The 20,976-nt window shown below is 40.9% G+C and overlaps 1 protein-coding gene across 4 annotated transcripts in view; it reads left to right on the forward strand.

Moving 5' to 3' along the window:
* The window catches only part of rap1gapb (RAP1 GTPase activating protein b), a 74,260-nt gene that overhangs the window by 51,275 nt on the left and 2,009 nt on the right, over nucleotides 1-20,976 (forward strand). For 3 of the 4 annotated variants that reach the window (XM_030051632.1, XM_030051634.1, XM_030051635.1), the window contains 15 exons: nucleotides 2,540-2,618; nucleotides 2,731-2,784; nucleotides 2,928-3,011; nucleotides 3,103-3,203; nucleotides 3,671-3,800; nucleotides 7,715-7,870; nucleotides 8,077-8,148; nucleotides 8,252-8,338; nucleotides 10,157-10,297; nucleotides 13,421-13,552; nucleotides 16,261-16,370; nucleotides 18,035-18,151; nucleotides 18,304-18,445; nucleotides 18,827-18,929; nucleotides 19,842-19,951. In XM_030051632.1, the coding sequence (XP_029907492.1) occupies nucleotides 2,540-2,618; nucleotides 2,731-2,784; nucleotides 2,928-3,011; nucleotides 3,103-3,203; nucleotides 3,671-3,800; nucleotides 7,715-7,870; nucleotides 8,077-8,148; nucleotides 8,252-8,338; nucleotides 10,157-10,297; nucleotides 13,421-13,552; nucleotides 16,261-16,370; nucleotides 18,035-18,151; nucleotides 18,304-18,445; nucleotides 18,827-18,929; nucleotides 19,842-19,951 (1,618 nt within the window). Of the gene's footprint in view, nucleotides 1-2,539; nucleotides 2,619-2,730; nucleotides 2,785-2,927; nucleotides 3,012-3,102; nucleotides 3,204-3,670; nucleotides 3,801-7,714; nucleotides 7,871-8,076; nucleotides 8,149-8,251; nucleotides 8,339-10,156; nucleotides 10,298-13,420; nucleotides 13,553-16,260; nucleotides 16,371-18,034; nucleotides 18,152-18,303; nucleotides 18,446-18,826; nucleotides 18,930-19,841; nucleotides 19,952-20,098; nucleotides 20,147-20,976 lie in introns of all 4 variants that reach the window. The other variant, XM_030051633.1, reaches the window with a different exon arrangement.

Here is a 20,976-nt window from a genome sequence, read left to right on the forward strand (position 1 = left end):
CATTAAGTACTGCTCAAGCGCTGAATAGCCATTAGCGCCTAGCCAACAGAAAGTGCCTGACAACACCTGACATCTGCTTGTTCCAGCTTCTAATGGTGTTTGTTTAAGTCCCAATGACATGGAAAAATAACTTGTTCACCTTATTAGCTAATTCTCCACATCATAATATACGTCTATTGGACTAGAAAAGTCAAAAATATTTTACATTTCTTCCTTCCTTAACATTTCCCCCCTTCTATGATGTAAAACCTGCACCTTCATACCTTTCAAAGTGACAGAGATGTGCAGTGAGGGATTTTGGGGGAATTCATCCCTGAAAGTCATGCTTGATTTGGCACAACAACATGGTTATGTCCCCATAGATGGAATTTCTTTCTTTACTTATTTGGGAGAATCTGGAATTTGTGACAGCTCGAGATTGTGCGCAAAGCTTTTCTGAACTGCCAACAGTCCCGTTCAGTTACGTCCTGCCCCGCAATCCTGCCTCAACCTGAAATATGCAAAACCTCAGAATCAAGGCAGTATCTAAATGTGGTTTCTTTGTGACTTTAATAATTCCCCCTTTAATGTTCGTCCCAGTGAAGTGCTTAACTTTAGAGAACATTACCGCCAAAGGTTGGTGTATTCAGCATTTCCTGAGTGTGTGTGTGTGTGTGTGTGGCAGTGTGTTGCTGAAGTACTTTGCACACATCCATGCAAACTTCCTTATTTAAAGACAAAAAACAATAATAATACTTAGCGCTCAGCCACAGGGCAAACCGCACTCATCACACTATCCATGTTGTACAATCCATATCTTTGTTGTACCAGCATAATCACGCCCACCCACTTTCACCCAACTTTGTGCTCACTCACTGTAAAATACTTCACTCCTCCACATTCTGCTAATGACAGAGTAGGAGGCCGGGGAGGGAGGCAGAACTCAATGCACCATATAACCTGTGAATTAATTTTAGCACCCAAGAGATTCCACTCCAGATTTTAATAGCTGTTTTGCCTACTCGTTGATGGAGCGTTAAAGTGGGTGAGTATGTAGCGAGGTAACAGTCACTCAGCCCACAATCGTGTTTACATGCGGTGTACTCCACATGGCTGGCACCACCCACACGGGCAGTGACCTCCTCACCTCATTCACCTCTGCTAGTGTGGCCACGAGGACCAGGCTGCTTCACAGTCCATATGGAAAGGCTCTGTAACACTTAACAGATGGAACAGAGAGAGAGGACTCAGAAGTTGATGCATTTAAAATACACAGTCAGTAACTTTGTAATTTTGGATTTCTTCCAGCAAACTTGCAGCAACACCACTACCCTGTATTTATTTGTTTATGACTGTAGTATTAAGGATTCAAGGATTCAAGGAACTTTATTGTCATACCAGCTCACATTTACACGTTACTGGTACGAAATTAGGACTCAGGTCCCGGTATAAGCCTAAATAAATACATAAAGCAAGGTAAAAAAAAAAAAAAAAAAAAAAAAAAAAAAGAAATCTAAATATAAAATATAAAATATATAAGTATAAACAGTATATATCAATTGTAAACAATATGTATAAATATAATATAAACAGTATATGTAAATAAATATAAACAGCCTATATAAATGTAAACAGTATATATATAATATAAACAGTGTGTATGAATAGAATATAAGCAGCATATATAAATGGACCAAGTGACAGAACCCGACGCCTGGTACTGGGATTCAGGAACTGTTAGACTTGATACACAAACAGTGCTGAAATTAGCTTATGAGTGCTAAACACACATGTTAAAGTGATTTGTGCACTGTAGCAAGCAGCAATTTTGCAGGACATATTTGACAGGTAGCTCCAGGTAGTTTGCAGCTATGTGTGAGTATTGTGATGCTATGCTTACAAAAAAATCATGTGGGAATACTGTGGGAAAACTACATGTGCATGATTTCACATGTGAAACAAATCAAATGTTTCACATGTTTATTTGTCACATGTGAAATTGATTCATGTGCACAGCCACATGTAATTTCACATGAAGAATCACACATGAATCATGTTTCACATGTTAATTTGTCACACGTCAGCAAACGGCAATCACAGGAAAATGTCTTTTTCATGTTTTTTTTTAACTCTCATTTTATTTTCATATCGGAAAGTTTTAGTTTACACATGAATAAAGACATGAGAAAGTGCAGTTTACACTTGAAATGTAACAAGCAACAGGTGATGATGTGAATAACTGATGTGTGATATGATTACCACCAGTTGCCACCCAGGCCACAAATGGCACTGTTATCCAGTTTGAATTAAGTTCTCCACCAAATAGCATATGTTAAGTGATGTTATAAAAAAAAAAAAAGAAAGGCTTGCTGGCGGGCTATAGGAGAAAATGAGCAATGCAATTAGTATTTTTTGCCACCGCCACACAGCATATATAGAGGGAAACTTCCCCTATCAAAATCAAAGCATTTTAAGGTTTGGCTTGGAGTAGAAATGGAACATTCCCTCATTAGAGCCTGAACCCTGGCTATTCTGTCTTTCCAAACTGTTTTCCTTTCAGGACAAAGTTAAAAACCTACCATGATGTGATTCCCATATCCTGCCTCACCGAGTTCCCCAATGTTGTTCAGATGGCAAAGGTAGGCAGTTATAACCATGCACAATGGATTGCCAAAAAATAGTTTCTCACACTTTGCAGACTTTGCATCTCATTAAAACAAAGAAAGGCTGATTATGCTTTTTAATTACTAGCTTGTCTGTGAAGAAGTAAATGTGGATAGATTTTACCCCGTCCTCTACCCTAAGGTAGGCACTGCTCCACATTGTGACTCTTTGACTGCTAAATGAATTGGTTGATTATAGCTCTCGTTAGTGCTGCTCTTCATCCTATTATCCACCAGCACTCTCAGAGCTCCGTTACACTCAATTGAAAATTCTTGCCTTTTCAGGCATCAAGGCTCATTGTCACCTTTGATGAGCACGTTATCAGCAACAACTTCAAGTTTGGGGTCATCTATCAAAAGTTTGGCCAGGTAAGCAGCACTTGAGAAATACCACTGTTTATCTGTCCTTTTAATGCCCTTGGTCACTCTCTTGGAAATTTCCTTTCCTTTCTCCTTGCAGACATCAGAGGAGGAACTGTTTGGGAACATGGAAGAAAGTCCTGCTTTTGTAGAGTTCTTGGAGTTTCTGGGCCACAAGATTGAGCTTCACGACTTTAAAGGGTGAGGACGCTGTTTATTTATTTCTTTATTGTTGTTTTTTTGCTTTTTGTTTTCTCAGAAGTCGATTAAACACTAATCTTTTACTCTGAGTACAGCTTTCTGCCTTATGTCTTTCAGTGGGAGATCATCCATCATCATTCATATTGATTAGAGCTGACTTTGAAGACATCCTTGAAATAGTGCAGCAGTCATATCTTTAGCTTAGTATATTAGAGTAAATTTGCCCTGGTTCTTTCAATTTAGAGCACCCTGATATTTCTAACGTTGCTGACATTGTGATTGAGTGGGCAGAAGAAGTGCCCTTGGCGTTCTTTCAATGATGGATGAGAGCGTGGACGGAACAGGCACCCTGAGAGCTTGTACTTATGTTGTGCTCGTAACACTATGTCCATCTCTCTTGTCCTCTCTTTTCTCTCCTTTCCTTTCCTTTCTTCTGTTGTATTCTCGCTTTTTCTTTCCCTGTCCAGGTTTCGAGGTGGACTGGATGTTACTCATGGGCAGACGGGGACAGAGTCCGTCTACACCAACTTCCACAACAAAGAGATTATGCTTCACGTCTCCACCAAGCTGCCCTACACAGAGGGAGACTCACAGCAGGTATAGGACATTGCAATTTGTAAATTCCTCTGAAAATAAATTTGTATTTTCAATGCATGTCCTTCACTAACTGATTTGTAAAGGCCTCTTCTTGTGACTCCTCCACGTGTCAAACCGGAACATCACTAGCTAATGGGTCAGAGGCTGTAGAAATCTCAATAAGAGTCTTTTAAGCGAGCACCGAAGAAGTGAGGCACAAATGACGTGCATCTCTAATTGGCCATTATCTGAGCTGCAGGGTGAAAACTAAAATAAGCCTTGAACAAATGAAATGAATATCCAAAAAGCTTAATCTTGCCCCCAGTAAGTTTTGCTTGCACTATCTGGATCTTGTGGTTCGTTTTTACTATTTATTGCGTGCAGTGTGCATGCAGCGCAGCTATCTGTTAAGCCATTTGTTGAGCAATCTGCTTATCTCTCTCAGGTCCGCTGTCCTCACTTACCCTTCCATGTCCCTGAGAGATGTTTTTTTTTTTAATAAGGTTTTCAACCATCACTGCCATATTCTCTCTCGCCGTTGAAGCTCAGTCACTAGGTTTGTGGCTGAAAACTTCCATCTTGTTTGTTCCATGCTGCTGTGAGTTGCATTAGTCCTCAGCTGCTCTCCGCTGCCTTTTAGAGCAGGTTGACCTTTGTTACCCGGGTAACCCCACAGAGACGGTCCTTAGTGCGGAGACACAGAAGGATTCAGAGAACATAAACAACATCCACATGGGATGATTCACAAGGGACCCGAAGCAAGGAGGCAAGGTGTAGCCACAATAATGTGATATTCGTTTGAGGAGGTAGAAAGTACAGGATTAATGTCGCCTTGTCTGATCCCGATGTGATCAGACTCAAGCTGATATACGGTATTAACACATGTTGAGCCTCTCGCAGTCCAGGCTTGGCACTCGCTGAGCTCATTTATAAGTATCTAACTGGCCATGTGGCTTGGCAGTCCATCTGCACAGAGAAAGTGGGATGGCTGTTATTCAGCCATCTGCGCTCAGAAACCCCTGTGTGGGTAAATATTAAAGCTGACAGCTAATATGGTGTAGTGGTTTGTAGTACTAGGACCCCTACCTCTGCAGCCACAAGTGTTCCCTCACAGCCTTCACCACTGTCTTACCAGGAAAACAAGGAGGAAGGGTTCAGTTACAAAGTGCTAAGTATGCATCCATTACTTTAAGCTCAGCATTCAGAAAATCTAAAATAATGAGAAGCTCTTATCATTTTGTAAACCAGGAGTAGCCCCTAATTTGTTACATTTTCATGCTTTCAGTTGTTTCCAAAGAGCAGGTGTCATTTTTCTCAACTGGTGTGCTGTATATGTAATTGTGGAATAAAGCCATTCATTCATTTCACACACCAGTTATGAATGCTGTAATAAAATGCAAGGCTGTCTGGCTATTATAGGCCAATTAAGATGATCTTTATTGCATCACAAATTATTCGTGTCACAACTGCAGTGAAAGTGTGACCTTTGTGCCTTTTTCCCCTCTTGAAATGATAAAAACATTTGTCACATAGCCCGTCATCCGCTGAATATTTTTAGCAAAGTTATGGCAGCTATGACTTCAAATTCTGAGCGTTGGCCAGAGCCTGAAACAGATGGCTGATTGTTCTCATGCGAACAAACACAATGGCTAAACAGGCAGTGACTATAAAGTAATTGAGCAGCTAACCAGAGAGGACTTTGTATGGACTGTATAGTCTCAGTTTAAATATTTGCTGTGTTGTGGTGTGCCTGCAGTTGATTGCCTCTGAGACATTTTATTGGAGCGCTAATTAACAATGCAGTAAATGTCAGTTTTCAACAGGTGTGGAACGGTTTAGTTAAATACACTCCCCGTTTTATTTTGGTGTGATAAATAACACAATGACTGATGGAGGGGAATCAACACATGCTGCTGCAGAGCGAGTGTCAAGCTGTTGAGGCCTTTTACTGTGTAGGAAAATGGGAGCCGGGTCTATTTTTTGCCAGGCTCTCCGCGCTGAGAAAGCTCTTACTTTGCATCTCTTTTTATCATCCGATTGCATCTGTTTGTAGAAATGGATAGCTCTTGTATCCAGTTTACATGCTTTGGAATGATTTGGGTCAACAATGTCGCCGTGATAAGAAAATGCAATAAAACGGATTAACAGAATTTCGTTTGGCATTACAGCAGCCACTTGCAGTTTAGTTCATTTGGACTTTTTAATTGCTGGAAAAGAACTCTGGGCCTGTGCTTATTAAGCATCTCAGATTTGGAACTCCATTCTACCTCCCCCCAAATTACTCAAAGTGATGCAAATTTGGTCCTACTTTAAGTAGTACAAGCATATAATCGACCGTCTCCAGAAGCAAATAAACAAATAAATAAATAAAAATCCTATCTGTGTGATTAGCTGAGCTCAAGAGCTGGCTTAACCCGCTAAGATCTCCCAGCAAAAGGCAATGAGGTGAGGAGGCGAGAGGGGGAGGAGGGATGCGGTGGAAATACTTAACAACATTGAGTGTTTTTTTTTTTTTGTGTGTGAGTTTTTGTGACCAACCTTGCAACCCAGTCTGACAGCAGTTTGTGATGTAGTCATGAAAATTGAATCTATTCAGTAGTGTCCACGGACAGGAATTGTCCATTTTTTACATGACAGTCAGCATGACTTTAAAAGTGATTTATTCCAATTGCACGCATATTTTGTGCCTGTGCCATGTATCGTGATTTATTATAAAGAGCCTGAAAGTCTACATTAAGACGAAATCAGGCTGGTGAATACACATGATTTTCACCTGGGTTAAAACAGGTTGGAGTCCGTGGCGAGACCAGTGTCTGTTTTATACGTTTTGTTGTCTGAAGCTACTGAACTTTAGCCCCTTCTGGAAGTAGGAAAAGGAAAATGAGATGGAAACCCTGTGTTCATGCACACAAAGCGGTAGAGTGAATTTTGTCACTATTACACAAACTCCTGTGAGACAGGGTTGGACCTTGCCCGGGATACAGTCACTCTATCCACAAAGACAGCTTGTGCCCTCCTTGCAATTATGCTTTTGAGCAAGAGGGACAATGCAGCGATGCAACAGTGATGACTTGGGCCCATTACAGCCAACCATCTGTGGTGTCATTAACAACTTTTGATTGCCCTTACAATGCCTCCACTAGCATGTAAATTGATTCATTTCCCCTCCGCTTAGAAGCACTGCCAAAGCATAGGCCTAAATTAAAGCCTAGTCATTGTCACACTGAGTTTACTGGGACATTTTGTAATAATAATAAAAAAAAAAGGTCCAAACAATCAAACAAAATACAGCAATGATCAATCTCAATTGGTTTTAGTTATTTAGAAACACACATGAACTATATTTGTGTTGGCCTTCACTATTCATCAGTTATAATGTTTAGCCAATAAGTGAGTCATTAGACTTTTTTTTTTTTTAAATTATTATTATTCTGTGTGTTTTTTTTTATTTTTTTTTTTTTATTTTTAATTTTTCTTTTTGTATGGACCTTGAGTCTGGAATAAAGCATATCTATCTATCTATCTAAGTGCTTTGTTATACATACCTGAGAATGGTGCTGCTTTATGTAGTTTATTTCACGTTTCTGTGACACATTAGCTAGATCTAGCTCTGCCAGTGTGTTGACTCCTTAGCAACAGCCATCAAGAATAACTACAAGAATGATTTCATGTTATGGTTGAGAGTGTTGTAATACCGACATGATGCATTCTCAAAGGAGAAGCTCCACTTCTTGCTGAAAATGTGTAGGAGGTTTCTTAACTAGCTCTCATGCCCAACTCTGAGCTGGGACTATTTTCAGTTCTAGTCAAACTTTCAGTGTAATTCTGTTGAGAGACTCTGACACACTTGATAAATAAGGGCCCGGACTGTGATTTTCTAACCAGTTATTTGAGATGGTTCCGCTGTGTGTTTGTCTTTTTTTGGGGCCGTCCAGCTGCAGAGGAAGAGGCACATAGGCAACGATATTGTAGCCATCGTGTTTCAGGAGGAGAACACACCATTTGTACCGGACATGATTGCATCCAACTTCCTGCACGCCTATGTGGTGGTGCAGGTGGAGAACGCATGTTCAGATAATACCACCTACAAGGTAGGCTCCAAGGATGACACTGTCAGCAAACTTTGACCCATAGCCCCCCGTTTTAAATCCATCCATTCATTCAGTGTTTGGGACATGAGTGCTTTTTTTATATGTGTTTCACAAGTGTCATCAGTGGATTTATGATATGGCCAGCAAGGTCATTTGAGTGTTTTCTTCGGCTGTTGTCATAATGAATTCTGCTTTTATCCCTCCAGGTGTCAGTGACAGCGCGAGATGATGTACCTTTCTTCGGCCCCGCTCTGCCAGATCCTGCCATCTTCAAAAAGGTCAGCAGTCATATGCCGGCTTGGTCCCCTCGCAGGGAGACATCATGAAAGTTTATTCACTCAGCCTTGACTTCTGTCATCTTTCCATCTTCGCTTTCCGCAGGGCCCGGAGTTCCACGAGTTCCTCTACACCAAGCTTATTAATGCAGAGTACGCCTGCTACAAGGCTGAGAAGTTTGCCAAGCTGGAGGTGAGAATAGTGTCACGCAGCAAGCACAGTGTGAATGAATGATTGTAGTGTGTGTACTTAATATAATCCTTTGTTTGCGTGTGCATTCTGTGGGCTGGATTCCTCATAGAGAGTGACTGCAAGTGGCATATTTATTGCATCTTCCCTCCACCCTCTCAAACAACCACGCTGGAAATAACCTCTGATCTTCCTGATTTTTACAACATGGTGTGGTCATGCTTTATCAGTGCTATTCATATTTCTAAATGTTAACTGATGTAATCTACCGACTCCATTTTCACTTGGTTTTAACATCCATCTCAGGTGATCCCGTCACAAGTGGACAGCTCTAAGTCCAGGTGTGAAAGGGGTTCAATATGTCTCAGGAATGCTTTGTGATTTGATCAGTCAAACCGCCTTTGCAGGTGGCCAGGGACACATTGGGCCACACAGCATTTGTAGTGTGAACACTAATGTGTCCCGATGGGTCCCTGATAACATGGGCAGACCACCTATGGTTGCTAAGGGAAGGAGCGTTTGACAGAGCACACTGTTGGCAGTGAAATGCAGATTTGAATAACAATTGTTTTTGCACTGTCTGCTTGTGGTTTGGCCTTGTTTATGGGCCATAGATAGGGAATGGGTTTGCAGTATTGGGAAAGCATGGAATATAGAAGTGAGGAGGAAGAGGGGATGGGAGGGAGTTGGAGTAAGGTACACAGGAATCACAGTAAGAAAAGAAAAGAAGGAAGTATTTCTGATAGATCTGCGATCGATGACAAGTCTGATCACAAGTGGTCACTGGAGATTCAACAGCAAGCTGTCTCATTAGTCCTCTTTTGATGGGATCATGGATGTTAAAACCAGGCATGAACAGGGCTAAAGCAGGGCTGCTACAGTAACCTCATTACTGCATGTGATGCATACTGGGGGGCTGAGCGCATTACCATCATCACTGATTTTTTTCTGTGTCAATATTTCAGACTACACTGCAAAAAGTCAAAATCTTACCAAGGTTATTTGTCTTATTTCAAGTAAAAATGTCTTATTTCTAGCCAAAATCTCATTACACTTAAAATAAGACATGATCAGCTCAGAATTCTAGGCAATTTTCACTTGTTTCAAGTGAAAATCTACTTGAAACAAGTGAAAATTAGCTTGAAACAAGAAACAAATTTTGCCAATGGAACCAGGAAATTTTTACAAATGGCAAAATTTTGCCAATGAAACAAGCAAATTTTCACTTGTTTCAAGTGAATTTTCACTTGAAACAAGTGAAAATTGTCTAAAGACAAGTTATTTCTGAGGTGATCATGTCTTATTTTAAGTGTAATGAGATATTTTGACTAGAAATAAGACATTTTTACTTGAAATAAGACAAATAATCTTGGTAAGATTTTGACTTTTTGCAGTGTATATCTCTAGAACATAAGATTGTAGAGACACGGGACCAGTCCCCGGGACAAGTCCCTGAAAACCCACAAGCAGATCTTGGCTCTGAGTTGCGAGGAGGTTCGGTTGTGGAGATATGGGCCGAAAGTCAGTTGGTCTTCACCGCCTATGCAGAAGTCAAAGCAACAGACAGCTTTGTTCACAGTTCATCATATGTTTGTACATGTTTTAAATAGCACAGATAGACTGTAAAGTCCAGTAAAAAGTGTACTAAAACTATTAGGGGTTTACCGGGGGGACATTGGTGGTAAACCATCAAAACGGAAACTTTTTCACTGCGGTAAGACAAAATCCATACTGTGACAGCCCCAGGCCAAAGATTAGTTCTGTTCATGAGAGGAAGAGCTTGTGCCTGGGTCAAGTGGATGTTGTCGGTGTTGTCCTCAGGAGCGCACGCGGTCCGCCCTGCTGGAGACGCTGTACGAGGAGCTGCACATCAACAGCCAGTCCATGATGGGCCTGGGCGGAGACGAGGATAAGCTGGAGAACGGGGGAGGCGGGGGAGGAGGCTTCTTTGAATCCTTTAAGGTACGGCCCCATCCCTCATTCTGATGAGGTGCGCCGTTAATCTGCAACTCCACATGCATGAGGGAGAATGATGATGAGTGGGGAAACTTTGGGATGTTTTTCTCCCCCCCCTCCCCCTCTCTTGGCTGGGACTCTGGGTATTCACACATGAGAAACAAAGCATAGAAAATTCGCTCTATCTCAAAGGGCCAGGCCTGTGGCATTTCTACGTTCAAGCTCTCTCTCCACGCCTGGCCGTGGCTGGATCTTCCTGCTGGAGTCGTCGTGTTTGACGTGATGGTGTGGTTTGAGAGTGGGGTGGTGTGTATGAAAGGCACTTTGCTCTCTGACTGTGAGTGCTCCATCAATGACCATTAGGGTGGTGGAGCATAGCCCAGCTACTGAGGCATGGCGGTAGGAGCTGCGATTGTGTGTGCCTGATGAACGATTTAATGACCCCTCATTAGGGAGCTGATAATGCAGTTTGCATGACTCCCTGTCGGCGCTCTTCCCCTCTGGTTTTTTTTTTTCCTCCTCTCACTGTCTCTCCAGCTGTCTGTTTCAGACCATCTTTCCTTTATTTTCTCTCTTCATATAGATGTTACACTGCAAAAACTCAAACTCTTACCAAGATTATTTGTCTTATTTCAAGTCAAAAATGTCTTATTACTAGTAAAAAATATCTCATTACACTTAAAATAAGACATGATCACCTCAGAAGTAAACTGTTTTTAGACAATTGTTTCTTGTTTCAAGTAAAAATTCACTTGAAACAAGTGAAAATTTGCTTGTTTCATTTGGCAAAATTTGTTTCTTGTTTCTAGCTAATTTTCACTTATTTCAAGTGAATTTTCACTTTTTCCACTGGCAAATTTTGCCAATGAAACAAGCAAATTTTCACTTGTTTCAAGTGAATTTTTACTTGAAACAAGTGAAAATTGTCTAAAAACAAGTTACTTCTGAGGTGATCATGTCTTATTTTAAGTGTAATGAGATATTTTGACTAGAAATAAGACATTTTTGACTTGAAATAAGACAAATAATCTTGGTAAGATTTTGACTTTTTGCAGTGTAAACTTTGTGAATGTCTCCCTCTCCATCATTGCTTGCCCACATCATCTATTTGTGTCCCTTCTCACCTCCACACAGTATCTCTGTGCGAACCATCTTTCTAATCCTACCTTTGCCTCTCTCTCTACCTACTTTCTTCTTATTGAGATGTTCCTCAGTCCACAAAGCGCCGCTGTTTGAATTCACTCATACACTCCAATCCATCTGTCTCTCTCTTCCTCTCGTTCTCTGTAGACATGTTGCCGTCTTGCTGTCTCGTTCGCTTGCTCCCCTCTCTCTCTTTCTCTCAAATTCCCTTGCTCTCTGTCTTTCTCACATCTACCTCCCACCACTCAACACCCCACTATGGATTTTCCCTCGCCGCTTAATCCTAAATAGCAACAAGGGAAAGAGGAGACACATGCTCATCCTCCTCCACCACAAAGCCCACACTCTCTCAGACCTCGTGTAAACCTCTGCCAAGCACTGGGCTTAACCTCTGAAAAACATTCCCATTCTTTTCCTCAAACTGCTCCCTGCCTGAACCGCACTGCCCCTAAGTGCTCAAAAATAGGTGTGCATACACCGAGGCGCAAATAGTCCCACACGCACACAAGCAAACATGCAAACATGACACACATACAGAGTTGTCAAATATATGCACCAAGAATGTTTGAATCATCAATTATGACACTAAAACTGATTCACAGAAAAAAAAAAAAAAACATGAAAAAAAAAGTGGAAAAAAGTGGGAATTTTACCAGGAAAGAAAAGAAATACCATACCATGAAATACTGCTTTTTTTCCTTCAGTAATTACAGTGATTTCTGATTTATTGTAAATATAGTTTGAATATTTTGTGTTTGCTGGCAAGTTTACCAGCAGCTCACCTTGGATCAAGCTGCCCAACTTCAGTGCAGTTAACCTGGGCACCATGGTAACAGTGATGTCTCTATGATTGGTGGAATTCGTTTTTTGATGATTAAGTAGGGATTTGAAAATAAAACAGAATTCTGATTTCTGCAGGAACAAATATCATTATTTCACTTTCTCACAAGTAATGGTAAGTCATCCTTGCGTGGCTAAAGGCAGAATGAGTAGGATTTGCGGTTTGTAAACACAACATTTAAAGTTGGCCCCACCAGTCAGACCGCCGGCTGGCACCTACCTGTCCCACAGAAAACAGGCGGGCACCGTGTCAGTGTTCATCCTCGTCCTCTGCATCAGTGCCTGCCAGCAGGTTCAAGCCAGATTCACTGTCCACTTGGCGTTTTGCCTCGTTCAATTTCCCTTTTTTCACAGTCTGCGTCCGAGATTTTTGTAGCTTCCTATTGGTCGTTGTGCTATTGATCGGGCACCGCGCTGTGCTGTGATTGGCTGGGAGCTACACACCTGCTGCCCGTAGGCTGATGCCCAGAAGAGTCCCGAACTCAGCAAAACATAAGAATTTCCCAGTTTGGGATCAATTAAGTAAATCTATCTATCTATCTATCTATCTATCTATCTATCTATCGATCTGTCTATCTATCAGAACAAGAAAATCCAGGCAGAGGGCAGGGTCTCTGCAGACACACACACCAACACACACTGCCAGTGGCTCAGAATTCATGATTGAGAGGGATTCTTTTTGTATGAGTATATATATTGTTTTTTTTGTTTTTTTTTTGTTTTTTTTTTAGGAAAATCTTACTCTTTCTGCCTTTAATTTATGATGCCTCAAAATAAATTCCCTACGGTGCTGAGGTTTTGCGAGTGAATCTGATTTTTACTGTTGCACTCTGTTCAACAAAGTGGCAAACATCCACATATGTAATACATGTACATATGAGTGAATATATTTCACTGATATTATACTTATAACAATGCAGCCATAGTAAAACATAAATGTACATGTCTTAATTATCATTATCAAACATATTTAGCAATATGTACTTATTCCTCAAAATTCCCTCCCAAAGTTCTGCCTAAGTTTAAGCATAGAGTCACATATATGTGTGATTTTTTTTTTTTTTTTGAAATATCAGTCAGTGTCTTATGTTTCCACGTCGCATCAAAGTGGACTCACTGACAGTATGTCCTCGTTTCTCTCTGTAGCGGGTGATCCGCAGCAGAAGCCAGTCTATGGACGCCATGGGCCTCAGTAACAAGAAGTCACACACAGTCTCCACTAGTCACAGTGGCAGCTTTACCCACAATCCCGCAGAGAGCCCCAAAACCCCGGGGATAGTAAGTAGCCCCTTTTGGTTCACATGAGGCCCACCTAACACACACACACACACACACTACACATACAAATCCATTCAAGTACAGGTGCATTCAAATATGCACCAACGTACGCACATGTCCACGTCCTCGTCTTCTCTCAGCACTTAAGTCCTGTTTGTGTTTATTATCAAGCCACTCACTGTCATTCCTGGGACATTTAATTGCTCTTGCTTTGTGCTAAAGTAGCTTCCACTGATTCTGTGCTTCCATTAATTTGCCTTGAGTGCTTTCACTGACGATGTCTTGTTTTTTTTTCTTTTGATTGACAAATTAAGTCATTCAGCCTTTCATTCATTCATTTCCCATCTGTTGTGAGTAAACCTTCAACACCACAAACAAAACTCTGGGATGACGTTTGTGTTTGAATTAAAACGATGTGTCCACCGCGGAATGAATCCAGAGGCTCCTCCTCGACACGTGTTGCAGACGGAGATGACTGGTTGTGTGTGATCCCCGGTGTAGCATGCATCCTCTTGAGTCTTTGAGGCCAGCTTAGAGTAGCTGCTGTCTGACTACCCAGATTCCCTCCCTCCTTGCTGTTGTTGTGTCATGCCTGTTGCCTCTCGTGAGTGCGACCATGTCTCTGTGTGGCTCTGTATGACGTGCATGTTTGGCTGAGGAATAAGCATGTCGAATGCAAGCACTGCAAAAACTCAAAATCTTACCAAGATTATTTGTCTTATTTCAAGTCAAAAATGTCTTATTACTAGTCAAAATATCTCATTACACTTAAAATAAGACATGATCACCTCAGAAGTAACTTGTTTTTGTGTTTTCACTTGTTTCAAGTGAAAATTTGCTTGAAACAAGTGAAAATTTGCTTGTTTCATTGGCAAAATTTGTTTCTTGTTTCTAGCTAATTTTCACTTATTTCAAGGGAATTTTCACTTTTTCCACTGGCAAATTTTGCCAATGAAACAAGTGAAAATTTGTCTCTTGAAAATTTTCACTTGAAACAAGTGAAAATTGTCTAAAAACAATTTACTTCTGAGGTGATCATGTCTTATTTTAAGTGTAATGAGATATTTTGACTAGAAATAAGATATTTTTGACTTGAAATAAGACAAATAATCTTGGTAAGATTTTGTGTTTTTGCAGTGAGGGGCACGCTGTTCTGTTTTGATGTGCTTGTCTTTTAGAGATGGACTCCAGTGTGATTACATTTTCCAACTCTGATTTCTCACTGAAAATTCAAAAATGCTTTCATGAGAGTCTGACATTTGCTCATTTTGAATTGGACCTAAATGAATCCTATCTCTAAAAGGACTATATCCATATTCCAAAAAGCAAACTTTTTGGATTGTATCAGCGCTCCCCTCCCCGCTCTGCTGTTTTCCTCCTTCCTAATGTGAGCCCAAACAGACCTGCATCCCTCAGGGCAAAAACTGCCGACACGCCTGCTACCTCGGTGGCGCTCTGCCTCCCGCTGCACCCTCTTGTCTTGGACCCCAGCCTGCTTTCGCTCTAAACCGCTTCTCACTGTGTCCTCAATATGTCCTCTGTGTTAAGCCGTGCTGTGAGCGCCTTCTCAAACTCTTTTGCACCTTGCTGTTTAAATTCTCGGTGCTGTGCGCATGAGATCTTATGACATGTTCTTTTTTTTTTCCCCTCCCTCCCCTGCTCTTTTCAATCTGTCCTCTCTTGTCTCTCTGTATGCTTTCTGCGCCCCGGTCTGTGTGGCTCAGTCATTGCTTGTCGCAGGGAAAAGTCCCAGTAAATATGGACGCCGAGGCAGTGCCATAGGGATAGGAACAATAGAAGAGGTTCATGTATAAATTCTCCCTTCTTATTTCGCTTTTGTCTCTTCATAATATAACATGTCAATTCTACGGTTAGTTTTTTAGTTTCTGCCTAATCTGTTTTTTTAGTTGTCATGGTTGTGAGGTTTTTAGATATGTAGTTCTTTTGGAGGTGCATTAAGTTGCCCTGTTTATTCATAGTAGGTTGATTTTTGTGATTCATTCCATTCATTCAGTTACACCTAAACCATCTTACATTCAGGTATTCATGAATGAAATCATTCCATCACGATCTGAGGAATGTTATAGCTCATTTTCCTCAGTATCAGCCCATTTCCTGTCATTTAAATGATGCTTCTTACTAGGTGACTTTATCACAGTTAGTTGTTGTAAAGTCTTATTGTTTCATGTTTTGCTCACCGTTGCATCCAGAGACTACACTGCAAAAACTCAAAATCTTACCAAGATTATTTGTCTTATTTCAAGTCAAAATGTCTTATTACTAGTCAAAATATCTCATAACGCTTAAAATAAGACATGATCACCTCAGAAGTAACTTGAAACAAGTGAAAATTTGCTTGTTTCATTGGCAAAATTTGCTAGTGGAACAAGTGAAAATTGTCTAAAAACAAGTTATCTCTGAGGTGATCATGTCTTATTTTAAGCATAATGAGATATTTTGACTAGAAATAAGACATTTTGACTTGAAATAAGAAATATTCTTGGTAAGATTTTGAGTTTTTGCAGTGTGGGGGTCATGGATTTGTAAAACATGGTGCCAAACACGTTTCATTGCATTATCTCACAATGTATCAGGCCATAACACGTTCCTTTCACTTTCAATAGAATGCCTTGTCATTGTATGTGATTATGCTGTGGCTCTATTAGCCCTGCGGCCTGTCTGACTTGCCTCTCCGTGCCCACTGTTAGTCCCTGATCATACCGGGGAAAAGCCCGACTAGGAAAAAGTCGGGGCCCTTCAGCTCGCGTCGCAGCAGTGCCATCGGCATCGAGAACATCCAGGAGGTCCAAGAGAAGAGGTGAGAGGACACAGCAGTTCTCATTAGCAGGGAGTGGAGGAGACGGCTAGCGCAATAGGGCGGTGACAGATTGAAGCGGGAAATGAAAATGAGGAACTCAGCTGTTGCAACATAGACCATAGCATGTTGTCCCTTGTTTCATGGTTGCTAATTCAAAAGGCAGATCATCACTCTCTTATTTCCTTTTTTTGCAGAGTGATGATAATGTTAGCATTTTACATGAATTTCAGAATGCAATACTGATTCAGTCCTTAAAGGCACAGTTCACCCAAAATACAAAAAAAATAAAGGAAAAAAAAAGTTGATGGGAAGAGTTTCTTTAGGAAATGTTTCATGTCAAAGAACACTAGCAATGCACTCTCATTCCCAGGGCGTCAAATACCGATGTTTTGTCATGGCCCTTCGCACTCTTTGGCATCGCTGAGATGCACCGGGCTTTCTCACTTTTCACACGCTAACTGGACATGCTCTTGGTCATACGATTCCAAAAAAGCAAGACCTTGCCCTGCTGGAAATGTGAATTGAACTGCAGACCCCTGCTACAGTGTCCTGTGGCTTACACCCTCACCATCCCTCCTGACTGCCTCCCTAACCTGACTTTCCCTCCCTATCTTTTGCGTCTAACCCTATCCAATGCGGAGGGGCAAGACAAAGTATTTTTGACGTCCAGGGAATGAGATCGGGCTGATCTGTCTGCCCTGAAGGACCAACTCCAAATAGATGCAGTTTGCCGGTGTTCTTTGACAGTAAACAGTCCCACTGAAACTGTTCGCCCCCAAGGGATTGTGGATTATGGAGGTAATCCTTGTCATTGTTTTTGGAATGAGTGGTTGCTGTTTTTCCCATGTACATTTTTGACGGTTTGAGCTCCAGAAACAAATACCCATCCAGCTTCACTGTATCGGAGTGAAGGGAGATAGAAAAGATTGCAACAGACTGGAACTAGTGGAGTTTTCACTGCAAAAACTCAACTCTTATTTCAAGTCAAAAATGTCTTATTACTAGTCAAAATATCTCATTACACTTAAAATAAGACATGATCACCTCAGAAGTAACTTGTTTTTAGACAACTGTCTCTTGTTTCAAGTGAAAATTTGCTTGAAACAAGTGAAAATTTGCTTGTTTCATTGGCAAAATTTGTTTCTTGTTTCTAGCTAATTTTCACTTATTTCAAGTGAATTTTCACTTTTTCCACTGGCAAATTTTGCCAATGAAACAAGCAAATTTTCACTTGTTTCAAGTGAATTTTCACTTGAAACAAGTGAAAATTTGCTTGTTTCATTGGCAAAATTTGTTTCTTGTTTCTAGCTAATTTTCACTTATTTCAAGTGAATTTTCACTTTTTCCACTGGCAAATTTTGCCAATGAAACAAGCAAATTTTCACTTGTTTCAAGTGAATTTTCACTTGAAACAAGAGACAATTGTCTAAAAACAAGTTACTTCTGAGGTGATCATGTCTTATTTTAAGTGTAATGAGATATTTTGACTAGAAATAAGACATTTTTGACTTGAAATAAGACAAATAATCTTGGTAAGATTTTGAGTTTTTGCAGTGTAGCTCCACTGAAGCCCAGGCTCAAGTGCTCTGAATGGATCATAAATGCTTGTCAGAATAGGTGAATGAATGCATTTTGACACCAACATCTCTACCCCTGTCCTGAAGCCGGGAGGTGTCCCCCAGCGCCCAGAAGACCCCAGACAGCAGCCACATCTCACTGGAAAACAAATCAGAGACTTCTTCCAATCACAGTTCTCCAGAGATGCCCACCACGAGGAACAGGTGACAATCATTCTTCCACTTTATTTAGTAATGAACAATTAGCTTTCCTGACACTATCACACTTATTCTTCAGTGGCTTTTCAGAGTCTGCAGGGCAGTGTCTTGTAAATAATGTGCCTGTTTTGCGCGGTCAGAGTGACCCAGGTGTGTAGTCTGGCTATGTGTTGCAGGGCTCCGTCCATCCCCGAGGCTCAGGACCTTTCGCGCTCCTCCTCCAATGCCAGCAGCTTCGCCAGCGTCGTGGAGGAACATGACAACGAGCACGAAGCTGTGGAGGAGTATGACACCGGACTGGTGGGTGCTGCCGTTCTGCACATTGTAAACCAAAATAGATGATGCTGATGAAATCTTTACTTTCCTGTTTCTCTAACTTTGGGTCGAAGGAAAATAATGTGTTTGGTTGGCTCTCCAGTGTGGCAACAATAGAAATCATTCTCTCGTTTATTTAGCTTTTCACAAAAAGATTGCAGCAATGTGATGGTTAGCATAATGGAACGCCACAATTACATTTAACACAGATTCCTCCAAAATGTATTGAGACATGCACTTAGATTTGAGATGCATTGCTTTCATTTGCAGCAATTTGCATCCAACAATGGCTATGTCTGCCACTGAAAAGCTTGTGTTCAACTTAAGAAAAAAAGATATTTCTGACTTATTGTTTGCCTGCCACAGGAAAGTCTATCTTCAGCTGGAACACCACACAAGAGAGATTCATTTATGTACAGTTCCTGGGTGGAGGACAGCGTGAGCAGTACGAGCCAGGGAAGCTCTCCAGGTGAGGTTAGGGGAAAGAGGCTCATATATGCATGTCTGGGAGGCAGGCAGCTTACCAGAAAGTCATCATTTCACATCTCCAGAGCAACCCGGGGAAACTGGGTGGGGGAGATGAAAGAGTACCACTTTCCCCCTCCTCTACAGCTCATTTCCAAGTGGCCTTCAGCAAGGCACTTCACCCTCAGCTGCACCACTAGACCTCAGTGCCAGCAGCACACCGCTATGCTTGGGCACCTCCTAGGCGTGAGTGTGTGTAACTGTATGAAAAAGAGCCTGCGTCCACAGCAAGCCATTCCTGCTTAAACAAAGTATTACAAAATGTTACAAAAGTTATCTGTGATGTGCGCAACCTCAAACTGCAAAAAGTCAAAATCTTACCAAGATTATTTGTCTTATTTCAAGTAAAAATGTCTTATTTCTAGTCAAAATATCTCATTACACTTAAAATAAGACATGATCACCTCAGAAGTAACTTGTTTTTAGACAATTTTCACTTGTTTCAAGTGAAAATCTACTTGAAACAAGTGAAAATTTGCTTGTTTCATTGGCAAAATTTTTTTCTTGTTTCAAGCTAATTTTCACTTGTTTCAAGTGAATTTTCACTTGAAACAAGTGAAAATTGTCTAAAAACAAGTTACTTCTGAGGTGATCATGTCTTATTTTAAGTGTAATGAGATATTTTGACTAGAAATAAGACATTTTGACTTGAAATAAGACAAATAATCTTGGTAAGATTTGGACTTTTTGCAGTGCATGTTATGCTGCACAGAATGCTTTCTCTCTTATGAATGACTCTTCTTGAGCCGTCATCCTTCACATACCAGGATATCCTTTTTCCGCTAGAACAGCTGGCGGTGTTACGCGGCTGACTTTATTAGCCTTGACAGCCACACATCTGTCTCGTCCCTCCTAGCACCTTGTCGTCTCCAGCAGCAACCTGACACAGCGAAGGGAGCGGAGCCAAGAGGAACAGACAGCCGGCCCAAGACAGAGCGCCCCCCGCAGGAGCACAAGTCCTCATCGGTGAGGCACACTTGCTTAGGGCGTGTTCATTTGGTTTTATTCCATGTCCAGTTTTTACAGACTCACAGTGGGTGCTGCCCGGGGTGTCTTGTTGATGTATTTTGTTGCATTAACCCTGTGGTCCTCTCTCTGTGTGTTTGTGTGCAGAACTGTTAGCCTCGCCCTGTCAATCACTACATGGATGTCCACTTTCAGGTTAGCCATAGCAGTTTGTTTTCTGTGTTTGGACATGGCGTTGAGACAGCATAACAACACTACAGAATGGAATACAATAGATCTTTATTGTCTTGCATCCACAGTGGTGGAAAAAAGTTTTCGGACCCCCCATGCATTTGTGAAATATTGCATTAAGAATCACTCTTAGGTCTTCAAGTGCAATTTCTTTTAGTACAGTCACAGCCAAAATACTCAACAAATCCTAAAAAAGCCATTAAAAACTTCAAATTGATTGGTTCTATAAAAATACATAAGAAATTTTGAGTATTGGGTCAGACACAATTTTTGTTGCCAAGCTTCATGTCTTTATAAAGTCAGCACATCTGAAAGTTCTTCACACACAAAAATGGCTAAAACAAGGAACCCAACGCAGGAAACACACCTGAAGATAAAAATTTAACTGTCAAGAATTTAGTTTGGTTAGTTTTTCTTGTACAATAAACAAGAAAAATATAATTTGTATTTGTTTGTATCTGACTAATGCAGCCACACCTTTTGAAACACAAAAAAGATTTTTCCGCAAATATTTCATGGTAATATTTCAGATTGTGAGATTGTGTCAAATTGTAAGGGTGTCCGAAAACCTTTTTCCACAACTGTATTGTCGATTGACTTCTGCATCCTTTTGTTTTTCACATACAACGAAAATTTTGCTGAAAAACCACCTTAATCTTTTGTTTTGGGATCCTGTAAGCCAGTCCCTTTGCCTTTGAAGTATATTGAATAACATCGTTTGACATAACATGATGTGGTTATTACATGTTTTAGCTCATGAATACATTGATAAGCCGTTTTGCTAACAAATGTGC

The sequence above is a fragment of the Myripristis murdjan genome, chromosome 5, assembly GCF_902150065.1.
Source record: "Myripristis murdjan chromosome 5, fMyrMur1.1, whole genome shotgun sequence".
NCBI lineage: Eukaryota > Metazoa > Chordata > Actinopteri > Holocentriformes > Holocentridae > Myripristis > Myripristis murdjan.